Source organism: Rhizophagus irregularis, chromosome 1 (genome assembly GCF_026210795.1).
Source record: "Rhizophagus irregularis chromosome 1, complete sequence".
Lineage (NCBI taxonomy): Eukaryota > Fungi > Glomeromycota > Glomeromycetes > Glomerales > Glomeraceae > Rhizophagus > Rhizophagus irregularis.
This window is the reverse complement of record NC_089429.1, coordinates 2,019,614-2,034,211: the sequence shown is the minus strand read 5'-3', so window position 1 is coordinate 2,034,211 and position 14,598 is coordinate 2,019,614. Positions and strand designations below refer to the sequence as shown.

The following is a 14,598-nucleotide window of genomic DNA, read 5'->3' as shown; positions in this document are numbered from 1 at the left end:
CAGTGATAAATTATCGAAGTAGGCTGTGTTTGTACGACAGAATGATTAGGTTTTTTTTTTGTTCGTTTTTCATACTTGTCCTCGTGAAGGAAATATTATATGTCTATCATTTATTCTGTCTCGTCAAAGGTAAATTATACACTGCGAACACTTTCTCTGTTATTAGTAGAGATGAGCCTATTAGTGAACTAAAAAATTCTTCAAAAGGAAAATGCACCAGAGTTCGTCAATTCAGACAAGCTCAAATTATGGAAAGTGGAAATTCCGATCAGTAGCAATCTCTCACTTCAGGACTAACCCGAACTTCTTGTAACAAGGGAATAGAAGACCACTGTCCCGAGAAACGGCCTAAGAATAAGAGTGTTCATATCTTAGTCGACTCTCCTGTTTCAACTACTATTTCGAGTCGTGAACAGACATTACTTGACGAGGTTGCCTCATTGCGGGCGTTGGTCAAGTCCGTCTACGGTATGAATTTTTTCAGCAGTTATAAAAACCGTGACAAAGATATCAGCCTATGAATATGTCCTTGTTTGTTAAAGAAAATCCTACCCACAGGGTACGAAGTAGACTGGTATCACGATCAAATTACTGCCCGAAATTTTTTATTAACCAAGCAAAAATCTTTTCAGACTTCGACGTTGTTGTTAGTCCGAAATGGCATAAAAATGACAGGAAATATCAGACATGTAACCCTCCAAAACCTCAAAGTCGCTATACGTGAAATATATCAAAAGAATGGTGTGAGATATTGCAGTCGCTAGCATCAAAAGACAACTTCAAGCTAACAGTGTTTGTAGAGACTTCCTCGAAACCATTTAACGAATGAATCTTCAAGTGTGGAACATTGTGGAACTCTATGGGCATAGCGATGATCTGAATCCTAGCATTGATGTATATCCCACTTCTTCGTGTGATTGTGCCGACACTAAGAATGAGAAGCATAAAGAAGCGTTACGTAAACTTTTGATTACAAACTTGCATTACAACATCTCCCATCGATGTAATCTACGAGGCCAAAAAAAGTATCAATTCATATTCCTATCTCGCCTCTGCAACTTACCATCAAGTAAAGATAATACCGAAGAAGCTGATCGAGGGAAAAATAGGCACGGGAATCTTGATTACGGGATCGAATCACGTAAGACTCTATTTATTGCGTACAAAGATATGGTATGAAAGACATGGAAAAAATCCTTGATCATATTATCTGGCTGTTGGAGGAGGCACAAAAAGCGGACTCAGCTCATGACTTAGACAAGGAGAGAAAATAAAAGAATGGCCTTATCTCACAAAAACAGATTAGAATTTACGGTGGTAATCGAAATTATTTAGAATGATGAATCTATATTTGAAGGTTTTTAACGCATTTTCTACATATTTCACCTTTTCCTTTTTCCCAAAAATAATGCTCATCACTGTGGTGTGAACATGTTCGCAAGAACGAAGGACAGGCTTAGGATAATATAGCGAAGTAAAAAAATCAAACCGAACAGTTGTATTTGTTTTACATGTATTACAGATGAAGTCCTGATATCGCAAATATTTTTTATTACCAGGTTAATAAAGCAAATTTCCATTTCTGTCGAAGACAGCTCGAAGAGCACAATCTATTATCGAAAAAATATGAATCATCTCTTTAACGGCCTGTGATCATGTCAAAAGTTACTCGTATTCTTACACCAGCCTTTCCAGAAGAATCGGAGCATGTGAGAATAGATGTGGACGAAATCCCAAGTTATGCAGTACTATTTAACGAAGATTTTAAATGTTAATAATAATACATTTTCGTATAATAAATAATATTTGTTCGTGTTCTTTATTTATATCATTTTGACTGTTTTCGTTAGACATTGGTGATAATGGGAATAAAAAGCCGTGATTAATTGAACATTCATTGTACGGATTTTATGTCATCACAATATTCCTACCCAAGTTAACAGAATACGGAACGGATTAGAAAAGAAATTATTAGTACGTGGATTTATACAAAATTCACCTGAAGGGCGCTAAAGTGTAAATTTGTCGTACCCTTCATGTAATATCTTGTAATAACCTGATAGTTGAAACAGATACGCTGAAATAAGTGGTTTCACTATTATTCTATTTACCCGATACGTATTTTAACCATGGAACTATGTCCATTCGTCTCTAATCTTTTACTAGTATTTCTACTTTATCCGGACCTATATTATCTTATAATTTTTGTATATCAATTGTTATATCATTAACAAGCAAAAAGCACAATATTATCCCACAGATTGACTGCGCATGCATATTATTGGTTGTTCACAAGCCAACTGTGACCCTTGGGTCACGGTCTCGTAGTTGTATTTTTTGTATACAGTGAATCGTACTACCGGATAAACATTTTGTACTGCGTGAGCATTCTCTGGAAATCTATTGGTCAATAAAGCTAGTGGCCCAGAGTTGATAATGTTGAATAGTTGTACTACGTGACAGAATGCGGACAATTTTTGATCGTTCATGTAACGCAAAAAAATAACATCATTTTTCATCTAAAAGTATCGGCACAAAAGTCAAAATGTTTATATAGTTTCTAAAGAATTAACGTTCTTATTAGACGTCTGCAACAAATCATTTACCAGTATAGTAGAATAAGTTTTCAGGTATTTTATTTTACGAAGTTAAAATTTTTTGAACCATGTTTATTCACATGATTATTTAGGCGTAAATTTACTAATATGTATTACTTTTGATGCTTCTTAGTTTGTAATACATATATGCAATATGTCATTCCAGATATAATACCCATGTAACTCCAATTTTTTTATAAATAGGACTGACCTGTCTTCTTAATAACTCTTTTGCTCGCTGAAAAATTATTTCCATTATTTCTGTCTATTAAGTTTAAATACACCTCCATCAAAAACTTATAGCCATTTGTTGTGGTTTGATTTCAACGTCCCAAAACGAAAATATATAAGACAGTATCTACTGGCGAAAAGACTTAAGAGGCACTAGTTACGTTGATAATACTAATAGCAAATTTAAAGTTTCGAGTAAATAGTATCTAGAAAGAAGAATTTCCGTAGAAGCTGTTTCTAAAGGAGAATAGTTCAGCCATAGAGCCGTCTCTAAAGGGGAAATTATTCGGCCATAGAAATCTTTTCTAAAAGGAGAATAAAAGCTGCAGAAACCTGTAAAGAAAATCCTCGAGAATAAAATGGTTTTTTTTTTTATTGCACAAGTATGGAACTGAGTCAAAGCTCAGTTAATACAGTTAATAGCATGCAGCATTCAGCATTGTTACATTTCCCTTTTTGAATTTGGACGGTTAGATCATTTCTATTTATGTAGAATTCCTTTAAAATCATCGGAGTATTAAGGTCTATTCCGTTAAAAAACTTTTTATTTATATAGATATCATTGGAGTCTATTTTAAAAAATTTTTTTATTTATATAGAGTGTCTACTATACCATACTTGTGCTGTAATATTGGCTGTGACACCCAACTGATAATTTGACTTCCATAAACAGACACACAAAAGCATTAATATATTAGATGGCGTAATTAAATATGACCTCAAGATTCATCCCAAGATAATTGGCTCTGGAGGATCAGCTTCTGTTCGGGTTGCTTGCTGTAATAACACGCTAGCGGAGTATGTGGTTAAGATATTTAACGAAAGTCTTGAAGAAGAAGAAGTCATTAATGAAGTGCGTTACTGATATGGTTTTATTTTCATAACTTTTTCGTTACGGGTTACTTATACTGTATATTACCATTCTTTCTTTCTAGATCAAGATTATGAAAATAGCTTCTCATCACCCAAATATAATTCGATTTTATGGGGTTACGAAATTACAAGGTAAAAAAATAATTACATAATATACATAAGATAATAAGTACATTTACACATCTTTATTTTTAGGCAAACCGAATTATTCGCTTGTTCTTGAACACGCAAACGGTGGGACATTGGGAAATTACTTAAGGACTAACGCTGAAACCTTTAAATGGGAAAGCCAATTACAGTTTGCTAAAGAAATTGCGGGTGCAGTTTCCTGTTTACATCGTAATAAAATTATTCACGGAGATATTGTAAGTACAATTATATTTTGTTCTCCCAAATGAAGGTTTCTCTATAACACGTCTTTAACATATTCTTTTTAGAATCCCAATAACATCTTGATACATCAACAAATGATAAAATTGGCCGATTTTGGTTGCTCGCTACTGCAAGGAGATAAAGTATCCACTGGTCGACGTGGCACAATACCTTACGTGGATCCTAAATTTTTTTATGGGTTTTGTGATTTAACTGAAAAATCTGACATATACAGTTTGGCATTAGTGTTCTGGGAATTGACAAGCCGTTCATCACCTTTTGATTATGAACCGAAAAAAAATGATTTGGAAATCATGCATGAAATTTTTGAGGGTAAAAGAGAAGATCCTTTGCCAGACACAAATAGTAAATTCGTTGCGCTTTATCAAAGTAAGTATAAGAAGTACTGCGGAGCAATGTTCCATTGGAATTACATCTAATCTTATTAATCAATTAAACAGAATGTTGGAAATGTGAACCAGATGAAAGACCAGATATTTGCGAAGTGATTTCAGTCTTCAATAGTATTGATCCTATTAAGTCTGAAAACAATAAATCGCAGACGAACTTTGATCCCAAAGAAAACGAGAAAGGTGCAATGACAGAAGAATTAGAAGATCAAGATATGTCCAATTACGATATAAATTCCAGTAAATATAGTCATTTGTAATGATTACCAAATAATCTTATGATTTTCGTTTTTATATTATTAGAGTAACGGTTAACAGTGTTTAGTAAAATACGGTATCTGTCTTTTTTCTTCTAATTCCTTTCGTTTTTTTATTTCGTATTTTTGTACTCAAAAAAAAATATACCCAGGGGTACGAAGTAGATTTCTTTATAATTTATTGACAATAAATAATGAGTAATGGAATTCAACTGATTCCTAGTTATATACCGATGGTTATTTGTAATACGCATCACATCAAAGTGATAAATTCGAAATTGAAAATCAAAACATAGTTTATGATTGAGATGGGGTTACTTTTATATTTCAAACACTATCTTCAGATTTTTTCTGTCAATCTATCACTGACGAAGATCCTAATATGCGAATAATTTTTATTATAATATTTTTCACAAGAATTATCGTATACAATGATCCAAATATGAATCAGATTTTTTGCTAAATTGCGACAATCTTCTGTTTAAGAGATATAATATTTAAGAGGAAATTCGTCATCCATGTGTAGAAAATTGGAATCCCAAAGGGAATCGCTTCACGAATACGAACTTGCATGTAGACTATTGTTAGCCAGTTCCACTAAGTTATATTGATACGTTCTATGCCCCTTTATTCTTCGAAACTCCATAGGAGAAATTTTCTTCGTCCCGAGGATATTCTTAAAACATGCTTTCTGGTACATCTACTGTAGATGTAATTATGAATGAAAATAAGTGTGGTTGAATACATACTATAAACACATAGTGCAATAACGTGGCTTTTAGCTAAAAATCTCTGTACCACACTGTTACGCATCATTGGGTTCCAGCGAAGCAACACTTAAAAGATATAATGGTTGTATAAGATACATATCCTATTTTTTGATTGCATCCGCTTATTAATGTTTATTCAACCGAATATTTCTATAAATAACGATGATAAATGAGTATTCCTTCAAGATACATTATATATGATGTGATTATACTTACCATTTTGTTGATGTGGATAAGCATTAATTCGCAATCCATAAAAGATGAACATAACACTTAGGCAAATGTTCACGCTTGTTCATCATTATGCTCGCAAGGACATTATTATATGATAAGGTGAAACTATTAATTCGAGTATGCAGTAGTTCATGTAAAAAAAGAGATATTCGTCAATCTATAACCAAATGTACCAGTCTAACTTATTTCTCTTTATTTTGCACGCTGGATTACTAATCTGCGTCTCCCAAGAATATAGAATACCACCACTAAATCACATATCCTCTAGACATATGGTTATATTCAAATGTTAATTTTTTCCACACAAAATGAAATCTAACGGTCAACGGACAAATAACTTATTTGTTTCTTTGATAGTACAAACTTGACTGTTAATATATTTTTTGTAATACAAGCGGTTTTTATGGAATGCCAGGCTGGACAGAAGTTTAAAGGTGAACTACATATTGTTTAACGTTTAAGGTTAAATGTAAAGTCAAAATGATTTGCCATTACCGTCAAACCATTTGACTTTAGAGTCATATCCTTTGACAATACCGTCATATCCTTTGCCAATATCGTCAAATTGTTTGACTTTCCAGTTATGTTACACAAAAGTTTGTTAATAGGTAAAGCATTTAATGATAAAGAGCAAACAGTTTATTAAGTTAGGCAAAGCATTTAATATTAAAGTGCAAACAGTTTGCTAACAGGCAAAGCATTAATACTAAAATGCAAACTGTTTACCAACAGGTAAAGCATTTAATGTTAAAGTAAAACCGTTCACTAACAGGCAAAGCATTTAATGTTAAAGTGCAAACAGTTTACTAACAGGTAAAGCATTTAATGTTAAAGTGCAAACCATTTACCAACAGGCCAAGCATTTAATGTTAAAGTGCAAACCATTTACTAACAGGCCAAGCATTTAATGTTAAAGTGCAAGCCATTTACTAACAGGCCAAGCATTTAATGTTAAAGTGCAAACAGTTTACTAACAGGCAAAGCATTTAATGTTAAAGTACAAACCATTTACTAACAGGCAAAGCATTTAATGTTAAAGCGCAAACCATTTACTAACAGGTAAAGCATTTAGTGTTAAAGTGCAAACAGTTTACTAACAGGTAAAGCATTTAATGTTAAAGTGCAAACAGTTTACTAACAGGTAAAGTATTTAATGTTAAAGTGCAAACCATTTACCAACAGGTAAAGCATTTAATGTTAAAGTGCAAACAAGTTTACAATTTATAATTCCGGCCAAACTATATGTTAATCATTTCCTTTTTGAGTGAAAATTCAAGTACACATTTGGAATCTTATGTAATACTACTTTTCTTTTTAGGAAATTGTATAATTCCGGCCAGAATTAGTACATAATTCTGGCCAAAATTAAATCAACTATAATTTGATCTATTTAAAATTTAAAATTGCAGTAGTAATTTTTAACAAAAATTTTATTATTCATTGAATAGAGATATATTAATAAAAATCAGAAATAGCAATAAAAAGAAAAGTAAAAAACAAAAAAATGCAGTTGAAAGTATACATGCTGCCCAAATTATTTTGAGATATCATAATTATAATTTGGGATGTCATAATTGAATTTAGGATTTTACTTATAATCACAGCAGCCCAAAAAAATTTGGGTGGCATGTATAGTCAAAAGCTAAGATAAGAGTAACAAAAAAACAAAAAATGAAAAAAATAAATAAAAAGAATAAAGAAAATGAAAAAATCAGTAAAGAAAGAAAAATGAAAGAAAAAAACAAATAAAAAAGAAACAAAAAGAGGAAATAAAAAAAAATAAAAGGAATAAAAAAATAAAACAATAAAATTAATGGAAGTATAAAAGGAAGATAAAAGAAAAAAGTAAAATTTAATTTAAAAAATAAAAATAAAATTTTTTTTCAAAAATAAATATTTATTATATATATGATATATATAATATTATTAATTTCTTTTATTACCAATATTACTTTTTTAAAATATAAATTATATATTAGAATAATTTACCCTTAACTTTCCATATAGACTGCAATGCAATCATGAATTTTTTTGATTTTATTTTAATTAATAACACCTAAAAATTTTACAAAGAAAATAATCAAAAATGAGAGATAAAATATTAGAAAAAAGAAATAAAACTAAATCAGGTATTATATTAAAAGAAATTATATTATAAAGATAAAAAATACAAAAATCAGACAATTATTATATTATTAAAAGTAGAACTCCTAATGAGTCAAGTTGAGTTGAATTATCCTATAAATAAGTTGTGTCGAATTGAGTTGAGTTAATTTTTAATAGAGTTGAGTCAAATTGAGTCAAGTTAAATTTAATAAAACTTTTAACTTGAATTGAGTCAAATTAATCTAAATTTTAACTCAAATCGAATTGAGTTAATCTAAATTAAAAAATTTAATTCAATAATATTACTTAATTAACATGTAATAAGTTACTTTAACAAATAATATTAATTACAAGTAAAAAATTTATAGATAAGTTATAAATTATAGTAAAAATTATAGTTTAATTAAAAAGTTTCTTTTAATTTTAACTTAAATTTTTCTTTTAAAATTGAAAAACAAATTGATAGTCTAATCATATGATTTTCAAATATAAGATTAAATTATCATTATTTATAAGATTTACAGAATACAAGTAATACATATTACAACATATAATTTGCGGTAAGATAACTTTCGACGCAACGACGATCTTGCATAACCTTTCTTATCTATTCACTTTTTCGCTTAATTAGTTAGTGATCCTCTAATCTTCATGCAGATTTTCATTTTTTTGAAAATGCATCATGTGAACTTCGTAGTTGAAGTTTATAGCTATGCTATATAAATTGCAATTGCAATTACTATTGCTATTGCTATTGCTATTGCTATAACTATGAATATTATTATTGCAATATTGCAATATTGCTTCTTTGATATCATTAGAATAAAATTACAAAATATTCATTTTTGTGCCACTTTCACTACATATTAACTTGTGACATCAAACAATAAGTTTTATATTCATATTTGATTTTGGTGATCATTATTGATCTTCAAAGAAATACTAAATAAAGTTTTAAATATATTTCTTTTTCGTTAAAAAATTAAAAACGTATAGATGATCATATAGATCTTGTGATAATCAATTAAAAAAAGTGTTAGATATATATATATATATATATTTCTCGTATGAATAATTACATCCAATCTATTCCGTATTTATTATAGATAAAATATTAAAATATCATGATCATATGCAGATTTTTGTGGCTAATCCAATCTTGGTTAATTAATTTTATCAAAAATTTTTAAATATGTTATTGTACGGGCATGCCTAATAATGGTATGATGTGTGAAAATTTTTTTAAATTTTTTTCTTTTTTTATAAAACATCATGAAATTTTTTTTTTACATTTTTTTTCTATTTGTAAGATTAAATATTTGGATATTACATAATTACAATTAAATTTATAAGTGTATTTCTTTTAGAAAATAATGTAATATTTTATAAAAAATATTTTTCTTACTATTTTTATTTTAAACTCTTGAATTTATCCTTTAAATGATTGTTATTGTTTTAAATTTCGCAGAATTTTCAGAATTTCCACAGAGGATTCCATGGAATTTCATTGTATTACAGTTTAGATCGGTACATGAGTAGTGGTAAATCGCAACCAAATTTAGCTGCAAAACACTTTAAGGGATAAATTAATGTAAAAATTAATTTAAAATTCATGTCAGATTATTTTCATATTTTTGTTATCTCAGTTATTAATTTTTATATTACATTTATTTTTTATATAAATTTTTTTAAATTAAACTTCTTTTTTCACCAAATAAAATCAACTTCATTTATTAATTAAAAGTTATTCAGGCATGTTGAAATCACTGAATATTAATTTTCATAAATGTAGGTATAGTGCTTAAAGAAAATTGCATTTTTCTTGATGATATTAACTCTCTTTTCTTTTTTTTAATTTAGAGCGTAATATCTCCACTTTGGACAAATGAAATCAACTTCATTTATTAATTGAAAGTTGTTCAGGCAGGTTGAAATCACTTGAATATTAATTTTCATGAGTGTAGGTGTAGTGTTTAAAAAAAAATTGCATTTTTCTTGATGATATTAACTCTCTTTTCTGTTTTTTTAATTTAAAGCGTAATATCTCCATTTTGGACAAATAAAATCAACTTCATTTATTAATTGAAAGTTGTTCAGGCAGGTTGAAATCACCTGAATATTAATTTTCATGAATGTAGGTATAGTGTTTAGAGAAAATTGCATTTTTCTTGATGATATTAACTCTCTTTTCTCTTTTTTTTAATTTAGAGCGTAATATCTCCATTTTAGACAAATGAAATCAACTTCATTTATTAATTGAAAGTTGTTCAGGCAGGTTGAAATCACTTGAATATTAATTTTCATGAATGTAAGTGTAGTGTTTAAAGAAATTTGCATTTTTCTTGATGATATTAACTCTCTTTTCTTTTTTTTTTAATTTAGAGCATAATATCTCCACTTTGGACAAATGAAATCAACTTCATTTATTAATTGAAAGTTGTTCAGGCAGGTTGAAACCACTTGAATATTAATTTTCATAAGATTTCATTTTTTGTAGCTGTATTAACCTTAGAACACTTATTACAACTTATATTATTATTTTAAATGATAAAAATTATTTTATATTATTATTGGCTAATTATAATTACATGATACTAAGGATTTGTTATATTTTTATATTTAATTTAATAATTTAATAAAATATTATTATTTTCATATAGCTTATGATAATTTGTTTGTATGGTATATAAACTACATATCAATAAAGCATATATAAATCATTAAAAAAAAAAATAAAAAATAAAATATTATTATTTAAATCAAATTCATATAAATTGCTAATAATCGTAATTTAAATAGTAAATTCATTGATCAAATCATGTAAATTCCATATTCAAATTATGTAATTCTGTGATCAAATCAATATAAATTCAGTAAAAATTGTAGTCAAATCACAAACAATGCATTTTTGTGATATGGAATTGCATTTTCCTATATCCCTTAGATATATTATTTTTAAGAAAAAATTATATAAAACCTTATTAAAGCATGATTTTTTATAATGAAATTTTATTATTCAATAATATTTTACACAATTCAATTTATTTATATTAAAGATTTTTTTCAATTATAGATGTTATATTTGGGGACAAAGTCCTCCAGAAAATCGCATATTCTAGTTATTATAGAAGTTAGATCAACAAACAATATTAAAAAATCAGATTTATAAAATTTTAATTATTATGAATAAAAGAAATTACTTTAATAAATAATTTTTAATTATTATAAAAACTTATAAAAAATTTTAAAGATAAATATAAATAGGGTTTAAAATTTGAACACACCTGTATATGAACGCACCCTTCTTTTTTTAGAAATTTTTAAATAGTAAATTTGTTGATCATTTATGATCATGTTATGATCAGCAAATTTACTATTTAATAATTCCAAAAAGGGGGGGTGCATTGCAACACACCTGCATAAAATTATTATTTCCATATAAATAAATATAAATATAATAATATAAATGTAAAACCTTTTGATTTAATATTTATTTTATTTATTTATCAAAATTTACTGTAAATAATAATATAACTTTATAATTTTTAATTTATAGAAATTACATCAACGAAATTAAGAAATTAATTCATTAAAGTTTTATTATTACAAAAATTACAAAAATCACAAAAATTCAAAGGTAAATAAAATATAATGATGCAAATAAAAAAAATTTAAAGATAAATACAAATGTATATAAATATGGAATAATAATAGTTATAATACAGATAAAAAAATTTTTTAATTTAATATTTTATTATCAAAACTATTGTAAATAATAATATAACATCAATAATTTTTAATTTATAGAAATTACATTAACGATACTAAGAAATTAATTCAATGAATTTATATAATTTTTTATTGTCACAAAATCACAAAATAATGATGCAGATAAAAAAAAATTTAAAGATAAGTATAAATGTATGTAAATATGTAATGATAAAGATAAAAAAATTTGAAAATAAGTATAAATGTATATAAATATATAATTTTTAATTTATAGAAATTACATCAACAATACTAAGAAATTGATTCAACAAATTTATATAATTACAAATCACAAAATAATTATACAGATAAAAAAATTTAAAGATAAGTATAAATATATATAAATATGTAACTAAATAATGCAGATAAGATGCAGATAAAAATTTAAAGATAAGTATAAATATATATGAATATGTAATAATGCAGATAAAAAATTTACTAATTTAATATTTTATTTATTAAAACTACTGTAAATAATCAATAATTTTTAATTTATAGAAATTACATCAACGATATTAAGAAATTAATTCAACGAACTTATATAATTTTTTATTATTATATAATCACAAAATAATGATGCAGATAAAAAAAATTTTAAAGATAAGTATAAATGTATATGAATATGTAATAATGCATATAAAAAAAATTACCAATTTAATATTTTATTTATTAAAACTACTGTAAATAATAATATAATATTAATAATTTTTAATTTATAGAAATTATATCAACGATACTAAGAAATTGATATAAGGTAAATAAAATATAATGATACAGATATAAAAAATTTTTATTTTACTAATATATGTAATTGTAATTTATAAATATAATTTATTATATAATATTAAAAAAACTATTTAAAGCTATTTAAAGGACAGCGTAATATTTTTTATTTTATTTTTTGATTAATTTATTAATTAACAAATATGTCCGAATTATTATATAACAAAATTTATAATTTTCTTATTACTTCACCATTAAATCATATTACTTTTTTTTCTGTTATTTATTAGATAATGAAAGATAAACCTTTAATAGAAAAAGAAAAATTAAATAAACAGTAGAAAAAGCTAGTAATGAAGCATTAAAAACTGAAAAATTTTAAAAAATGGAAGCTTAAGATAAAATAAATAATATTTTGAATAGGTATGTTTAAAATATTATTAAAAATCAATTTATTAAATGATGAATGGTGCATTTTTTGATAAATTTTTAGACTTATAATATTTTAGTCTATTGGGTGAATCTAATAAACATACTAGTGTTGAATTCAACTTTACACAATAAAGTATAACGATATAATATGTACTTGTTTTATAGGCTACATAGTATCGAATATTCAACTCTGAGGACGTATGGAAAGTACTAAGACTTTAATTTTATAAGTTTTAAAAATTTATATGTAAAAAACAAAGTTGTTTCACTATGTATAGGCCATACAGAAATGATAACTTTGTTATAATATTCTGATAACATGACTATATGAGCTCATGATATTAAAAACATATATATATTAATATTTTATTTACTAAAATACAATTTTTTGCGCTGATTTCAAATTGCTTTTGAAGGTATTTATAGTATTTGTGATATTGAAATAGATAATAAAGTTCTTAATAACAAAGAAATCAAATATAATATAAATGATTTAAAAAAGAAACTTAAGGTATTTGTTTTTTTTAACAATTAATATTATTTAATTTTTTAATATAAATTTATATAATTTTTTTTGGACAAATAATTCTTCATATGCTTCAGAAATACAATTAGATTTAGAATATATAGATATTGATAAATTAACCTGGAAGGATTCAATTGCTAGCTAAGTAATTAGTGATGATTCAGATATAATAAAAAATTTATCAGTAGAAGCATACCAATCTTTTATAAAATTAGCAAAACAAATAAAAATAAATAGTTTAATAAATATTATTCAAGAAGAATGCAATCAATTTTTAAATGATTTTAAAAAAGAAAATTTAAATTTATTATATAATAAATATAAATATAATAATACTTGGATAGAATCAAATGAAAAATTGTGTGAAATTACAAAAGAAATTCTTAATACTTTGTAAGTAATTTTTAATATTTAAAAATATTATTTATTATAAATTTATAATTATATAATTAATTTACATTTTAAAAGGAGTAATATATGGAAAAATCCAGCATTTAAATCTGAATTTGCTAATATACAAAGTAAAGGAACATATGTAACTGATGTTATTGTTCCACTTTTACGTACTACATTAAAGGATCTTATAATTGGAAATGTTAATTTACTTAGCACGTAAGTTTAATTAAATTTTATTATAATATAAATATTAAAATAATCTAATTAATATTATTTATTTAGTGCTGAAAAACAAAGTAAAGCTAGTGCAACTAGAAGAAAAAATTATAAAAAACAGGAAAAATGACCTGATATTATGTTTATAGAAAAAAAAGATAAATTAGTTGAACTTATATTTGTAGAATGTTCCTGTTTAATTTGTAATAATGATAAAGAAGAAAAAGATAAGATAAAATTATGGAGAGAGATGAATAATGAAATAAATTATATATATAAAAGGAATAGACTTGATAAAGATAAATTTGGAATTCTTGGAATTCAAAATGCTGGAAATAAAATGCATTTTAATATTATTATTAGAAATACATCTAAAGTTAATCGTCTTTATCATTTATATTCTACTAAATTCCAGTACAGCCAACTAGTGATAAGATGCATTTATTAGAATTTATAAATGTATTATTACATATAAGAAATATTAAGAAATATTTTAATTATTAATATTTCTTTATTATTAAATGTATTACCAATTAAATCAAAATGATTAAGAAAATAATAAAGTAGTTATACAATATCTACTGATATGGAGGATGATTAATTATTATTTTTTATATTTAATAGAATTTATTATTACAAATTATTATATATATTTTTATTATATAACTAGTGCTTCGATCCGTAGCG

General features: G+C 25.5%; 3 protein-coding genes across 4 annotated transcripts; all 3 read left to right on the top strand.

The window, feature by feature from the left end:
* Nucleotides 1–70: 70 nt before the first annotated feature.
* Nucleotides 71–1,827, top strand: OCT59_000380 (uncharacterized protein; the record flags this gene model as incomplete). 2 transcript variants are annotated; one of them, XM_066138792.1, is made up of 7 exons in its annotated part: nucleotides 100–129; nucleotides 208–221; nucleotides 417–468; nucleotides 633–646; nucleotides 870–1,317; nucleotides 1,443–1,474; nucleotides 1,560–1,827. In XM_066138792.1, the coding sequence occupies 5 exons, from the start codon at nucleotides 100–102 to the stop codon at nucleotides 1,177–1,179; spliced, it is 420 nt and encodes a 139-aa protein (XP_065988254.1). In that variant the 3' UTR covers nucleotides 1,180–1,317; nucleotides 1,443–1,474; nucleotides 1,560–1,827. The 2 variants fall into 2 exon arrangements, with proteins under 2 accessions (XP_065988255.1, XP_065988254.1); XM_066138793.1 differs by lacking the exon at nucleotides 208–221 and having other exon boundaries at nucleotides 71–129; nucleotides 318–468; nucleotides 633–1,474.
* A 1,005-nt stretch (nucleotides 1,828–2,832) lies between these two features.
* Nucleotides 2,833–4,966, top strand: OCT59_000379 (uncharacterized protein). The gene is made up of 5 exons (XM_066138791.1): nucleotides 2,833–3,681; nucleotides 3,764–3,833; nucleotides 3,897–4,066; nucleotides 4,139–4,463; nucleotides 4,535–4,966. Exons 2-5 carry the CDS (start codon nucleotides 3,773–3,775, stop codon nucleotides 4,741–4,743), a joined length of 765 nt encoding a protein of 254 aa, XP_065988253.1. The 5' UTR covers nucleotides 2,833–3,681; nucleotides 3,764–3,772; the 3' UTR covers nucleotides 4,744–4,966.
* Nucleotides 4,967–13,649: 8,683 nt separating this feature from the next.
* On the top strand, nucleotides 13,650–14,041 carry OCT59_000378 (uncharacterized protein; the record flags this gene model as incomplete). Its single annotated transcript, XM_066138790.1, has 3 exons — nucleotides 13,650–13,696; nucleotides 13,768–13,911; nucleotides 13,978–14,041. 3 exons carry the CDS (start codon nucleotides 13,650–13,652, stop codon nucleotides 14,039–14,041), a joined length of 255 nt encoding a protein of 84 aa, XP_065988252.1.
* Between the last annotated feature and the right edge of the window lie 557 nt (nucleotides 14,042–14,598).

What these genes read in the sequence shown, in the direction of transcription:
- OCT59_000379 (XM_066138791.1), top strand. Translation starts at nt 3,773, where the DNA reads ATGAAAATAGCTTCTCATCACCCAAATATAATTCGATTTTATGGGGTT. An exon ending in TGGGGTTACGAAATTACAAG is followed by an intron (nt 3,834 to 3,896) that starts GTAAAAAAATAA and finishes CTTTATTTTTAG; the next exon opens with GCAAACCGAATTATTCGCTT. An exon ending in AAATTATTCACGGAGATATT is followed by an intron (nt 4,067 to 4,138) that starts GTAAGTACAATT and finishes TATTCTTTTTAG; the next exon opens with AATCCCAATAACATCTTGAT.